At 32.8% G+C, this 15,638-nt stretch overlaps 1 protein-coding gene across 2 annotated transcripts in view; it reads right to left on the bottom strand.

The window, feature by feature from the left end:
• Window positions 1-15,638, bottom strand: part of LOC145266368 (uncharacterized) — a 36,353-nt gene that overhangs the window by 15,120 nt on the left and 5,595 nt on the right. For both annotated transcript variants that reach the window (XM_080121992.1, XM_080121991.1), the window contains exon 2: window positions 9,559-9,717. In XM_080121992.1, the coding sequence (XP_079978118.1) occupies window positions 9,559-9,717 (159 nt within the window). The remainder of the gene's footprint in view (window positions 1-9,558; window positions 9,718-15,638) is intronic.

The raw sequence follows: 15,638 nt of genomic DNA, 5'->3' as shown, positions 1-15,638 counted from the left end.
GGAAAATACGTTCTGGCAAAAACTTTTACCATGACTAATGTTTGTGCAAAATTTCCAAAAAAATTCAAGGAGTGGTTATTGAGAAAAGTGCGAACAGATGAACAGGAGTGAATTCCTAGGTCCAATCCCTCCTTTGTTGGCGGATAAATAAGTGGAAGTTTGTTAAAAAGTGGAATTATATCCACTTACCAAAAAGGTGTAAGCGACATGGTTGAATGATTTTTAACAAATTTTTGTAGTTATAAAGATCACATGTTTCAACTACTAAAACCATCTTCAGTTATTAGTTGCACTTGGAAATCTTCTGTGAATTTCAAATCGGATGCTTAGTTTTTTGATATGAAGAGAACGTGCAAAAAATGTAATGTTTACCTTAAGTAACACAAATCAACCATAATACTTGATATCTGCCTTTTAAGAAATTGATTACTTTAGTTTGCATTATTAAAATTATTCGGACTACTGTCCTCATCTTATTGATGTTTTGGCTGATTTAATATCTGACGACCCTCTTCAGGGGGTCTCTTGTTGAATTTGGGAATTTGCATGAAATTTCATGGCGACGATCACCTACTAAGAATTTCAAACGGAATCCTATATTTAATCCATGGAAGAAGAGGGGATAGCATGCTGTCATTCCGTCAGCCATGACCAAGTCGTAGTTCTAAATAATTTGCAATTCATGTCGCCCGCATTGAGGATTGAACTTGCCAACCTCCAGAAGAGTGTCACTTGCAGGTGAATTTTATCTAGTTCTTTATCCGCTATGGCACCGGTCCTTGTACAAGATAGAACAATAGTCAAGATAATCCAAATAATTCAAACTAGCGGGATCTGCGGAAAAGTCCACTGATTATTTAGCGAGATCTGTGGAAATTCCACAGCGGCATCTTTCATATTGCTACTGGATATAATGGAGACCCCGCAATATTATTGTAGCCCTTTTGTTAAAACTGTGAAAGTATTTATCTAAGTAATCTGGTTAATGTTGTGTCAGAATATATCTCCAATATCCTTATAGGAGTCTGTGACATATTTCCACTGTATGGATGTCCGGCACAAATGGAAACCCCACGATATCATTATACAATCTTTAGACAGAACAGATACTACCCTTGGATTCTAGCCAGAATATCAAGAAGGTATATTTTAATTTCACAAGCGACATCATTTTTCTTTATTAAAATTTTTGTTTCTTTTACATTGCGTCGTTCGTGATCGGGAGATCCTATTTATTAAAAAGCAGGATAGAAGATGATAACGTACTACAAACATTAAATTAGCGAATCTATATTTTAATTTAATGTTCGTAGTGTGTTACCACCTTTTATCCTTCTATTTTTAATAAATAGGATCTCCCGATTTAATAATTTATAATCTGGAAACTGTGATGTATGTACGTACATACATTAAAGGTACTACAGTATTAATATATAGACTAGCAGAACCCATGGAAATTCTACGGTAGTTGAAAACATCAAATAAACAAACATTAAAATGACCTTCGATAGAATAATCAGTACTATATTAGTTCTGATCAGACCGTGTATGAAAAAATAAATATTTTTGTAGACGAATATTGATAACTGCTTGAGACATTTATTACAAGAACTAAGAAATTGGCTGGCGATAATAACATTAGTATTTTGATCTGCACCAACCGTACACTGGCAGCCGATAACTAACTTATTATTGTGACTTGCACCGACCGAACACTTGCTGGCTATAATTAACTTATTAGTATTGTGACCTGCACCCACCATACACTGACTGGCGATAAATAATTCATTAGTATTATGACCTACACTCACCAGACACTGGTTGTGATAAATAACATATTAGTATTGTGATCTGCACTCCCCATACACTGGTTGGTGGTAAGTACCTTATTTGGATTGTGATCTGCACCGACTAGACATTGGTTGGCGATAACTTATCCATTTGAAACAAGTGTTTATTGGGCATTTTAAAATATTCCATTTTCATACCAAGGAAATTCAGTATAATAACGGTTGGTTCGATTTAGAATATTCCATTTTTATTTCGCGGGATATTCAGGATGATAACGGTTGAAGCGAATTAGCGTATCAATATATAGATTATCATTCCTCATCTTAAAAATGTACACAGAAAATTACTTTTAAAACTTGTCAAATGAGGATAATTTGAACTACAACTGGTTAAAACATTGTGAAAATAACAATGTAACTTCAGAGCTTTTTTGAAGTGTAATTCTTTTTAAATTTGGAAACATGGATTCCAGAGTTTAACAAGATCCACCTGAAAAAGGTTGGAAGTTACACTAGCCAAAACATTGTGAAGATGAAAACAATACTCTGAACAATGTTCATTTAATGTTTCTGAACTTTTTAGATGAGGATTGATTATTCATATTATTTGGATTCATCGGACTACTGTTCTCATCTTGAGTGTCATCTTGACGTTTCACTACATGTGTGAATTACTTAGGAACTCTATTCAGTCATGGCTGACGAAACAAGAGCAGGCTACCCCCGTGAAATAAATAAAAGGTTCCGTTTGAAATTCTGTCCAAATTTGTGAGTTCGACAGAAACATTCCAGAGTTCAACAAGATGCACCTGAAGAAGGTCAGAGGTTACATCGAATGAAATGTTATGAAAATCACACTCAAGTCTGAACAATACAAATCAACTTCTCATTGTGATGGTGATCTACTCAAAGCTGTAACTATAAGTGCTGTCAATTCTAATACAAGCTGATACCATTGCATTGCTTAAAATAAACTGCTACCCTAAAATTTTTTCAAGCTTTATAAAAACAATCGGTAAAAGTGTCCCCTGCCTTGCACAAGTGCTTGATACAAACAAATTATTGACCAAAAGATATTCTTAAAAAAAGTTTGATTAGAGAGTAATCACATTATAAGCCCTGGACAATAACAAGCAACAAACTCATTAGATCAGGGATATATACTCCCAATTTAACATTTAAGCAACCAATTCAGCATAGAGTGTACATGTACTCTAAGTTTAACATTAAAGCTATAACTAAAGCTGTTAATTCTTACACAACCTTGTAACAGTACATTGCTTAAACAAGCTAAATTTTTCACTTTAAAATTTTCTCAAAGACTTCATTCAAAATTGATTGAAACAAACAAATGTAAATTTATAAACAAAAGATTTGATTCTTAAAAAAGAAAAATAGAAAAATAATAAAACGCAACATAAAAACACCAGAAAATTATTTTCTTATTAAATATGAGACAAATCAACTCTAAAAAAGAACTTACCAAAATTGGTTCTTTTAGAAGCGCAAACTCTTCTTCCTCTCTTGTGAAGTAGAATGGTCTGATTAAAATGGTTCAAAAGACTCCAAATGCTCACGGCTTAGCCCGGTTCAAAATGTCTAGTTGAGACGTACTTTGAACAAGTGCATCCAGACAGAGTGCAATACCAATATGTTGACACCATGTTGGGTAATTTGCTTTGAAGAGATCCTTATTTTTCAAACTGTAGTCGGTTACTTAAAAACAATACACTGGTAGCGTCGACGTACTTAGTTGAAATATTAACAAGCTTCCGTCTTAATCCTCAATGTGGATTTTGGATAGCAAAACATTAAAGATGCGGATTGATCCAGTTGAAATGTTGATATGTAAAAAAAAGAAATGAATGAGGTTAAGAATGACGCAGGTAGAATGATTTGTGCTTTTTGTAAATCGTGCCGAATTAAAATGGGTTTCAATTTGGGATCCAGATGAGATTCATTAGAGCTGAGTGTGATGAATTTAAAACTGAAATTAAAAACGAAATATGCAGAAAATCCGGATTCTTGGAAGTATTTCTTCTGGTGACGACGACGATGTAGATCAAGATTCCTGGAAGTAGTTCCTTCTGGTGATGATGACGACAACGACGACATTGATCAAGATTCCTGGAAGTAGTTCCTTCTGGTGATGACGATGATGATGCTGATAGAGATTCCTCGAGTTGAAGAGATTTCTTTTACTTAGTGTAGATTTCTGAGAGAATTGATCCTAATCCCGGAGCGGATCAAAGTTGAAAAGAATAATCCTTTGGTCATTAACATTAATCCTGAAGTTGGTCATTTCCTCAAATGATGATCAGACGAAATTCTGTTCTCGAAGAGTTGATGATGGATATCCTCATAGCAGCTGCCGGATTTGTAGATACAATAAACGACGAGAGAATAATACAAATGATGATCCAGATGTTTTAATGACGGAGATAGTTGGATTAATCGTGGATTATAGTTGACGTTTCTGGATTATAGTTGATGTTCCTGGAAGCTGAACGAATACTTTTGGATTTGGTTGCATCCTAGTATAAATTTGGACGCCTTTATTTCCCCAGAATACACAGAGATCCGTTTGAAGACACGTGCCATCCTAATGAAATCCAGTGCCAATTTGGTTTTCTTCTTTCAGGCGCCAAATTCTTTGATGTGACGACAGACTTCAAAAATAATACAACAATAAAGAATCATCTACAGAATAATTACGAACTGTGATAATTCTTCACAAGTATTTAACGTTCGTTTCCAAACATGGTTGGCAAAGAAGGATAGCAAGAATATTTATATACAGGGAAAGGTTTTCTAAGCTTTCTTTTTAAAAAAGTTTTAAAAAATTTTTCCCGTTATTGTCACAAAAATATTACAAGGAGCTTTCTTAAAACAAGTAAACATCAAAAAGTCAAGATAATACAATCATATCGATAGAGACGTTACCAGAGTAATTTACTCGGATTAACAACGCAGACATTTTACGAGGATTTAATCCATAAAGACTATATAACAGGTACAGAACATTTTATCAAAATTCCAGAAATCTCAAAAAATAATTCATAGTTTATAAAAATCGCAAAACATATCTAAAATTAATATTCATGTTGCATCCTTTATGTCATATTTCATAGATCAGGGATGAGAGCAGGCAATGACAAATAGATAAATAAATAAGAATTAATTTTTCACAGACCATGTGTGTCTGTGGAGAGAGGTCAGAATAAAAAAAAAAACAAAAAAAAACTTGTTTTTTTTTCCTAAGCAACTCTAATCATTCAACTAAGAAAGTCAAAATAAAGAGATACCAAGGTGTGTATGAGGAGGAAGGAGACAGAAAGTCATTCTTTAATGAAAAAAGTTATCTAACCTCCCTACCCACTTCATGAATGGCTTGAAGTCTTAAACTTCAGCAAAGATAACATTTTTAGGGAGAACTGTTATAAGAAAAATTAGCCAAAAAATAAATAAATAAAAATATATATATATATATATATATATATATATATATATATACACACACACACACACACACACACACAGTAGCGTCCAAAACTAATGGACAAAATTTTATACTTAATATTTGCTAGAAATAACAACTGTGAAAAGCTGAAATTTTGACAACTAGTAGTCGTTACCATCCATAATAACATACTAAAAATTGAATAATTTTTAAAGGTTAGAAAAAGAATAACAATTATTTATTTTCAATATGGGAACGTCCAAAAGTAAGGGACAAAATAGAGAAAAACAATGTAAACAGCTAAAAAAACAATAAAAATACATGTACAATCAATATTTAGTAAATGAGCCCTTGCTTTCAATGACAGCTGCACATTTTTGACTACAAGAATGAATCAGTTCTTGACAATTTTCGGTACTAATTTTAGACCATTCTTCTTGAAGTTTCATCCACAAATCCTCCGTGTTAGTGGGATTTCTTTCCACAACTTTCACTCCCAAGGTCTTCTAAAGATTTTCTATTGGATTTAAGTCAGGACTTTGTGGTGGTCAATCCATAATTTCAAAATCTTGCTCGCTAAGGTAACTCATTACCACCTTTGCCTTGTGACATGGGGCATTATCTTGCATAAAGGTACTCTATCAAAACCTGAATTCTGTATGATTGGCACAATATGATCTTGAACAATGTTTTTATAGATCCGCGCATTTACATGAGTTTGTAACCGGACAAGAGGTGTTGTACCTTGGCTAGAAAACATTCCAAATACCATGACGTTTCTGCCTCCAAACTTGACAGTTTTTTTAATACACTTTGCACTTAATCTTTCACCAATACGTCTCTTTACATTGGTTTTTTTTTCATCATTTCCAAATAAATTAAACTTTCTTTCATCACTGAAAAATACTTTTGCCCAATTTTCATATGTCCAAATTACATACCCGTTTGCAAACTCTAATCTCTTTTTCTTATTCTTCAAACTAACAATGGTTTCTTCCTGGGGTTTGATTAAACAGCTCTATTTCTTGCAGTCGTCTAGAAACTGTCTTGACACATTAACACATGAGGTACTATTCAGAACCCTTTTAATTTCTGTGCAAGACTTAAAACGGTCCTTTAATGACATATGCTGCATTATTTTATCTTCTCTTGTCAAAGTTTTGCGGGGTCTGTCGGTTTTAAAAGCACTAACTATTTTGCCTGTATCATTGTAGGATTTAACAACCCTGCCTTACAACACTCTTGGAACGTTTCACTTTCTCTGAAATCTCTAATTTTTTTTTTTTAAATTTAACTTCAGTAAGTTTTAAGATATCAAGGGGCTCCCTCCTGGAGCTAACACTTGATTCTGTTATGATTTAAATTTATATCCGAGAGCTCTTTTAAGAATAGATGATGTTCCCTTTATGGCTGCTATTTGTATCTCGTTACAACTTGGTCTTCCAGGGATTGCTTCTAAGTATTTCTGAAGATTCTTTTTTATTAAACCAGTTGCTCCTATCACAACCGATATAATGTTTATTTCTTTCAGAGACCATGTGGTTTTTAGATCATTTTTTAGGTCCTGATATTTTGTTATCTTTTCCTGTTCAGCTCTATTAAGGCCAAAATCATTTGGGACTGTGACATCGATAATGAGCGCAGTTCTTTCGGGCTTGTTCCATATTACAATATCTGGTTTTATAGCTTTGTCTTTTATGTATCTGCTCGCCTGTATGTCTTTGTCATAGAACACAATCACTTTTCCGTTTGATGTTATCGGTGGTGGTTCATGTTCCCAGATGTTCGTTGCTCTGTCAAGTTGCATCTCTCCACAGATCTTCCAATGGAGGTACTTACATACTTTGTTGTGACGGGCAGTGTAAAGGCCATCTGCCAATAAGATTGGACATGCAGACATTAGGTGGCTTGGGCTCTCAATTACTGACTGGCAAAACCGGCATTGGCCATTTGCTTGTAGGCCGGCCATTTTTTTGAATCCATTTGTGAGTAAGCCCTGATCTTGACTGGCTATAATGGTGTGCTTTTCCTTGTGTAGCTTTACAATAGCTTGTCTCGCAGAGTAATCAAGTTTTTGGCGTTTCACCATGGTGCCGGCTGATGCAACGTTTACAAATGACTAAGTAAGACTTATTCTTTATAGGAAATCAAAAAATTGAATATAGCATACTGTTTACATTGTTTTTCTCAATTTTGTTCCTTACTTTTGGACATTCCTATTTTGAAAATAAATAAATAATTGTTATAATTCTTTTTCTATCCTTTGCAAATGATTCAAATTTTAGTATGTTATTATAGATGATAATGTCTATCAGTTGTCAAAATTTTAGCTTTTCATAGTTGTTATTTCTAACAAATATTAGGTTTGAAAATTTTGTCCCTAAGTTTTGGAGGCTATTATATATATATATATATATATATATATATATATATATAAAATAAATAATAAAATCCAAAAAGTTCAAAATTTACATCTATGCAACGTTCTAGTGAGTTAAGCGGAAATCAACTCTTTTCTTGACTAAAAAATGAAGCAAAAATTCACAAAAAAGGCCATGAATTCACACCCTTGACGTATACACACATATGCAGGTGAGTCAAAGATCTTCCAATATTTTGCTAACTTAATTTTGCGTTATTTCATTAAAATCAAATATTCAAAAGCTTTTTGACAAGGTTTCAAACATGACCGATACGGGACTGCAGGATGCCATGCGGGTTTGATATTCTCCAAGTGTTATTTGTTGAATTTGGAGCAGGACCTCAGAATAATCGGTTTGAAACTTACCTGATTGTTGAGGCTCTTGTGACTTGAGTAGAATTTTTTTGACCGATTGCAATGTGAGATACTTTCGCATGGTAAATATGTTTGGTCGCTTCTAACGCCCACTTTAAGCTTGTAATTTTCAAATCAGACTAAGTTGCTCGTTCATCTATGCAACCGTGTAACAGCTCAGGATTGCAAAAAGAGTCAAGTGATGCGGAAAGTGTAATCACGTCATCTTTGACTCACCACAAACTATCATTTGATCTGCCTTTCTATCTTAATATTAGCTGAATCATTCAAAACCCAATTTAGAAAAGTACAAATTCACATTTTCTTAACAATTGTATGGCAGCCAGCGAAAACGATTTAAAGATACTTTGAAGGCATCACTGAAGACTTTCAATGTTAATATGTCATAGGAGCAGACAGCTTCAGGGAGCACCAAGCGACAGACTGCTGTTCATGACGGTACCCGGTAATATAAACATGACAGGAAAACAGCTGAAGAGAAACGCAGGCACGACGATTCAATTGTATTATTCAGACTATTATTCTCATCCTGGTTGTTATTTTCACGTTTCCGACAAACTTACTTCAGATGTATCTCTTCGAATTTGGGAATGTTTGTCAAACTTTGGAACCTATATGAAATGTCAAACTGAACCCTTTTATTTTTAAATCCTGAAGTAGGTTATTCTTGTTCCATCAGACAGCTTCAGGGAGCACCAAGTGACAGACCGCTGTTCATGACGGTACCCGGCAATATAAAAGTGACAGGAAAACAGCTGAAGAGAAACGCAGGCACAACGATTTGATTGTATTATTCAGATTATTATTCTCATCCTGGTTATTATTTTTACGTTTCCGACAAATTTACTTCAGATGTATCTCTTCGAACTTGGAAATCTTTGTCAAACTTTGGAACCTATATGAAATGTCAAACTGAACCCTTTTGTTTTTAAATCCTGAAGTAGGTTATTCTTGTTCCATCAGCCATAATTGGATAGAAGAGTTAATCATCATGTTATGCTTTGTCTGTAGTAAAGATCGGACCTTCAACTTTCAGAACACCGTCGCTTAGAGATTTCGTTCATCAATGCCTTTATCCATTGCACCACCGGTACAAGTGAAAATTACAATCACAATGAGAATAATAATCCGAATAAAGAATCGTCATCTCAAAAACAATTTAGTTTTTTGTTTTGCCGACATATTTCGGTTCTATTAAGAAATCTGGAATATTTACACTGCTTCTAGTCTCAAGCGGGATGGATATTAGGTCCAGCACCTGTATGCTAAAGGTGCAGTGGATGACTACGGGTTAGGGTATGTGGAGAATTGCAGTCGCAATTGTTCAGGATCTGTCAAGGAAATAAGCAGGGAGAGGGACGGACAGGAGATGGGATAGAAAAGGAAGGTTGTGACAATAACCCCACCCAAAGAAAAAGATGAGAAAACCTTCAGATATAAATAAGTTCCCGAATTTTAAGGAGGAAGAGGAGATAGAAATAAACAAAAGCCAGAGATGACAAAAGACTTACTGTGAAAATACACAAATGACATCGCCCTCGGTTAGGTCATGCGGAAGGCCACCGATAAAAATCCAAGCACTATCCTTGTACTGGTCATGCCAGGATTTTTTACCTATTAGACCTAACTCAAGTTCTCGCTGATTGAGTTTCTGGGTATTCTTCACGTTTCTGGAAGGACAAAAATAAAAAAGGAAATTAATGGTACAAAACTGATCATCATCAGGAGTATGTGATAAAAGGAAATTAATGGTACAAAACTGATCATCATCAGGAGTATGTGATAAAAGGAAATTAATGGTACAAAACTGATCGTCATCAGGAGTATGTGATAAAAGGAAATTAATGGTACAAAACTGATCATCATCAGGAGTATGTGATAAAAGGAAATTAATGGTACAAAACTGATCATCATCAGGAGTATGTGATAAAAGGAAATTAATGGTACAAAACTGATCATCATCAGGAGTATGTGATAAAAGGAAATTAATGGTACAAAACTGATCATCATCAGGAGTATGTGATAAAAGGAAATTAATGGTACAAAACTGATCATCATCAGGAGTATGTGATAAAAGGAAATTAATGGTACAAAACTGATCATCATCAGGAGTATGTGATAAAAGGAAATTAATGGTACAAAACTGATCATCATCAGGAGTATGTGATAAAAGGAAATTAATGGTACAAAACTGATCATCATCAGGAGTATGTGATAAAAGGAAATTAATGGTACAAAACTGATCATCATCAGGAGTATGTGATAAAAGGAAATTAATGGTACAAAACTGATCATCATCAGGAGTACGTGATAATGGTAGTAATGCAGACCAATGACATAGGGGCGCCAAGTTCAAACATCTGGCCCATTCTATGGCATCATTTTCATATGGATGTTGGCAACCTTCATGTGATTCCTTCTGCGAGTACTTAATTCTAAAAGGAATTTGGAAAACCGATGCCAACAAAAGAACCAAACCATAATTTATTCATCTTTTTGCAGATTTTTATCCTCATTTTCATAGTTGTTTCACCACGTTTCGGCCAACTCATCGTCTGGCCTTCTTCAGGTGATTAACTGTGACAGGATAGTAATGCGGAGTCTTGTAACTGTATTCCCAGTAATAACCGTTTTCCATAGTTGTTGTTGCCTCACCTCGTTTTGGGCCAACTAATACTCTGGCCTGCTTTGGGTAGGATTGAAACCGATACCTTCAGACAATGCTCACCTGAAACTAATTACTGGGGATACAGTCACAAGACTCAGCATTTCTATCCTGTTGCGGTTAATAACTTGAAGAAGGCCAGAGAATAAGTTGGCCGAAATGTGGTGAAACAACAACAACTATGAAGATGAGGATAACAGTCCGCAAAAAAAAAAAAAAAAGAAATAAAAAAAGAAATTAAAGAAAAAAAAAAAAAAGTACATAAATTACGAAAACCTTCTTTCAAAGGATTCTAAAATATATGAGAATCAAACCCGTTAAAAACGTTAGCCCAGAGTTTGAATTGAAGAAAACTGACTTACGGAATGAGATATATGAAAAAAGCCATCAAGTCAAAATAGCAATCATGAAACAGTAAAAAAAAAAGAAAGAAAAAAAAAAAAAAGAAATTGAAAAACTTTGAACAAACTGTTTTAAAAACATGCTAAGATGCAAATATTTTTTTAAAAGAAAAAAGAAAATTAATTGTTCAGATTTTCCTTTGCAGTTTTTTTCTTTTAAGCAGGAAATATTTCTCATTAATTTCGGTTAATAACATCTCCATCATCAAAAGTTCTAACTAACACTGCATGCGTTTATATCAGCACAGCATTGACACAACAACACAGGGATATTTTACTTAAGGAAAAAAAAAAAAGAAAGAATTTTTTCATTCTCTGATGATGGATATGTTACTATCCGAAATTAATCATTTAACACGGTAGTGTTTGAATAATATGGTTAATTGGCAGTTTTAGTCATTTTAGAACTGCTTTAAAGCTTCACCACTCGCTCATTTTTCGACCAAATTTCAAACAATTATTACAGTTTATAGATCACCTTCTCAGCTATATTGTGAAAAATTTTAATTTTTTATTTTTGTTCAGTAAAACAAAAGTGATGATGAATTTTCTGGTGTTCAAAATGGTAAAAAAATGTAAGATGAGCAACGCGTTTTATGACTGGTTTTCAAAGCTTCAGCGACTAGTGTTGCTACTAATTCACTGTCATGAAAAGATAAGTAACAAATGAAACAGAGAATGAAAGCATGAAAGGGACATAATTGGGGAGGGGGTTGAAAGCAGACGAGTGCCATACATTGTTATTACATATGTGTTTATGAGGGGGAAAAAAAGATTGAAATTAAACAAAATCAAGTGAATTTATTGTCAGTCTGGAAAAAATCATGGATTACAATAGAAAAATGCGAGCATGAAAAGTAATATGGTTAAGCTTAAACATGGAAAAGTAAAGGACTAGTTGTTAAAACTGGAAAAGAAAAGGACAAGATATCAAGATATTCTAGTAAAAAATATAATAAATTTATAACTTGAAATATTGCAGCATTAAAAAAAAAAATTCAATTTATAACATTATATAATCAATTCTTAATGCTACAATATTTTAAGTTATAAATTTATTATATTTTTTACTAGAATATCTTGTCCTTTTTCTTTTCCAGTTTTAACAACTATTCCTTTACTTTTCCATGTTTAAGCTTAACCATATTACTTTTCATGCTCGCATTTTTCTATTGTAATAAGAAATATTTCATGTTTAAAAGGAAAAAAATAAAAATAAAGTCTAAAAATTTGCATCTTAATGTGTTTTCAAAACAGTTTGTTTCTTTTAAGTTTTTACATTTTAAATGATGCTTCCAAGAGCTTTACCAATTCTTTCAAAAAAAAAAAAAAAAAAAAAAAAAAAAAAAAAAAAGATTGGTATATAAAAGGATTTTTACTTTGGCTGAACATAATTAATGAATAAAATTTTCTAACTGGAAACTTTTTTATTTTTGTCACTTAAAATAAAAATTGTTTTTGTTTTAAAAGTCCTTGGTCATTGGCAAACAGTCAATTAGTAAATAGTTTAGGGTTAAAGTTAAAAATAAGAGTTGAAATCTCTAAGAAAAACTTTTTTTTAGCTCATTTTTTTTTACTTTAACTGCAACTCAACATTCCCTGTTAAATTGATGACTTTATAGGTTTTCAGGTATGCTGAAAATGAATATCACATTTAAATTTGGGGCAGACAAGTAATTTTCTGGATATGAAGACCTTTATTATCCAATGTAATCCATTATATTTTCACTGGAGGCCATATTTTTTTCCCAACTGAAAAGTACTAATGTGAATGCGTGTTACAAAACACCTCCTCCTCCCTACATTAAAAATGGTGAACACCACTAACATTTTTTAATAAATTTGAAAATAAAATGTCTTAATATCCACAAAACTACTTATTTAAATGTGATATTCGTTTTCAGCAGACCTGAAAACCTAGAAAAGTCGTCAATTTAAAAGGTGGGTGTCGAGTTGGAGTGTAAGTAAAAATTTACCATTAAGCCGTTAATCATGTTAGCGGATGATATGTTGCATTTGTGATGTAATCGTTCTCGTTGCCATGCAGTGGGACTGCAGAAATATTTGTTTTGCTAAAAGTTTTGTTCTTAGCAATACAGCATTGACACACCGGTTCCCAATAGATCACCGAAGTTAAGCAATGTTGAGCTTGATCAATACTAAAATGAGTGACCATTTGGGAATTCCAGGTGCTGTATGTGCTTTCCGCTTATCTCGGCATTGTTTCCAGTTATCTAGCCCTTCTCCTTGCCACTGAACTTAAGTAATGCTGATTTAGGAGAAGTGGGGTTGCGGCATTGCATAACCCTTGCCTCATAATTACACGTGCAGCTACCCTTACAAGATGAAGGCATCGCGTGTCCTTAGCAGAATTCAATTATTCCTTTGGGGAAACTTTATAGCTGATGCTAACAGGCTTCAATTCTAACATCCAAAACATAAATGGGTTTGTATTACTATACACATAGATTCGTAAAAGTTGTCAAAAAACAAATATATAACAAATGTTATCAAAGGCAAGAGAAGTTATTTTTCTACTTAACTGGATACTTTTCTAGTGTTTTTATTTAATGTAACATGTTTATTCAGCTTGAAAAACATACAATGTTTACCGATGTATTGGAAAATTTAAAATGGCACCTAATTCTCTCTTGAACATGGTAAGTTTGGGAAAATGAGTTAAAAATAAGAAACTATACACAAAATACTGTTAGAAACCCACCGAATATATGTCAGCCCATGTCACGGTAACATATTCAGCGAGCTTCTAACAGTATTTTGTATAGTATTTTTTATTTTTAACTTAATTTGCCAAACTTACCGTGTTCAAGAGAGAGTCGGGCGCCATTTAAAATTTTCCAATACATCGGTAAACATTGTATGTTTTTCGAGCTGAATAAACGTTACATTAAATAAAAACACTAAAAAATTATCCAGTTAGGTAGAAAAGTAACTTATCTTGCCTTTGATAACATTTAGTTGTTATATATGTTTTTTGACAACTTTTTTGAATCTATGTGTATAGTAATACAAACTCAATCTATGTTGTTTTTTTTTAACTAAGGAAAAGGGGTTAACTGTAATAATAATACAAACCTACATAAATCGAGATAACTTCTAGAATAGCGTTTTGATCACAGTTTTGCTAATTCATGCCCATCTACAACTCGTGTGAGAAAACACAAAAGTGTCGCTGAGCTCACTATTACACCTGTGCCTTGTCGTCTTTTTTGGTTCCGAGGGATTCTAAATTTCACATTTCAAACCAGAAGCTTTCATTAAATAGACTATGTCTCTTTAACCTCGTTTTTTTGTGCAGAACAAAAATTCTGAGAAAAGGAAAGGGGACCAAAAAATAAGCATGAGCACTCAAGGTTATTTTTCAACGCAAAATAAAAATAACGCGGATTTAGCAGAGAAGCCAACAAACGAATAAAAAGGGTAAAAAAAACCAAAAAAAACAAATATACATTAAATAAATGTTACCATAGGCAATAAAAGTTACTTTTGTATGTACTTGGCTTATATTTTTTTTTGTGTTTTCAAATAGTTTAAAATGCTTTTTTTTTAATCTCAAGTATTTGTTTTTTTATGAGCAGGTTTTGTAAACAAGATGGTAGTTCAGTGTCTTTTTTATGGGAAACAAACCTGTCACCATATTGTTTACAAAACCACTCATCTTCTATATATTAATAGGTTAGAGTGCGTGTTATTTATTTTTGTGTGTCACGCTTACATCCAAGTAACTGTCGTTTGATTGTTATGGACTTCCATAATTTTACCAAAAATTCTTCATTAGTTTTTGGTTTCGATTATAGCTGAAGGGACTCAAGTTTATAATATATATAATATATATATATATATATATATATATATACATACATACTAATAAAATTTTTAATTCGACCGTTTTGGATTTTACCATTTTTGGATTTTTACCCTTCACCAGACTATCCATTCATGTGAAATCTTTTCATCATTTTTCTTTTGCCTCCTGTTCCCCTTACTTCACCATTTTTTTTTTTTTTTTTTTTTTAACCAAGTAAGATCTGTGACTTACTTGTAGTTTCATTAAATACTTTTATATGCAAAATCCGATCCTGCATTTTGCTAATTCCTGCCCTCTGATGAGAAGGAGAGTATTTCTTCGAAACTCCGCGGATTAAGGACTATCCACTTATCTTGTGTTTCCTTTTTTAAAATTAAATATGTTTTTAACTCTTTTTCAAGATGTTTTTTTAACATATTTTATTAATCATTTGTTTATATTATAAGCTCTATTTCCTTTTTGGTTTTATTGAGCTTTTACATCTGGCTGAGTTTATTTTACTTGTAAACATTAACTCTTTAATATTTATAATATATTTTAAGTTTACCATTTTGATTACCTTGGTAAACTTATTGTAATTTTTATTATATATATATATATATATATATATATATATATATTAAAATATGTATACGCATATTTTTTTTTATAAGTTTCAGTTTAGATTCAAGCTGATGCACCCAAGTCATATGGATA

This window comes from Euprymna scolopes, chromosome 41 (genome assembly GCF_053919585.1).
Source record: "Euprymna scolopes isolate OS-2025 chromosome 41, ASM5391958v1, whole genome shotgun sequence".
Classification (NCBI taxonomy): Eukaryota; Metazoa; Mollusca; class Cephalopoda; order Sepiida; family Sepiolidae; genus Euprymna; species Euprymna scolopes.
This window is presented reverse-complemented; position numbering and strand designations above follow the sequence as displayed.